Source organism: Brassica oleracea, chromosome C9, assembly GCF_000695525.1.
Source record: "Brassica oleracea var. oleracea cultivar TO1000 chromosome C9, BOL, whole genome shotgun sequence".
Lineage (NCBI taxonomy): Eukaryota > Viridiplantae > Streptophyta > Magnoliopsida > Brassicales > Brassicaceae > Brassica > Brassica oleracea.
The window spans coordinates 42,565,464-42,565,917 of record NC_027756.1 but is presented as its reverse complement, the minus strand read 5'-3'; the positions used below and the strand labels follow the sequence as shown (position 1 = coordinate 42,565,917).

The window sequence follows — 454 nt, the reverse complement described above, 5'->3', positions numbered from 1 at the left end:
GGGGAGAACAGAAACCAATCTTTTACACAAGTAAAAGAATGACAGAGCCGGAGACGAGATACCCAACACTCGAAAAAATGGCCTTAGCTGTCGTTACCTCGGCCAGGAAATTGCGACCCTACTTTCAGTCGCACACGATTGGATTGCTCTCCAACCAACCACTCCGAACGGTTATGCAGAATACCAACCAGTCAGGACGATTGACTAAATGGGTGATGGAGCTGAGCGAACACGACATCCTGTACAGGAATCGCACAGCAGCAAAGTCACAGGTTCTTGCAGACTTCTTGATCGAGTTAACACCAGAATTGGAGCAAGACCTCATCCTACCAAGTTTGAACTGGATCCTCCACGTTGACGGTTCATCCACGAGTAAAGGGTCGGGGGCAGGAGTGCAACTGCAATCACCAACAGGAGAACTCATCCGGCAGTCATTCGGTTTTGGTTTTGCGGC

General features: G+C 49.6%; 1 protein-coding gene across 1 annotated transcript; it reads left to right on the top strand.

Moving 5' to 3' along the window:
• Positions 1-6: 6 nt before the first annotated feature.
• On the top strand, positions 7-454 carry LOC106313712 (the record flags this gene model as incomplete). Its single annotated transcript, XM_013751608.1, is given in 1 exon segment — positions 7-454. A coding segment is annotated over 1 exon segment (416 nt), but the record flags the coding sequence as incomplete, so codon positions are not given.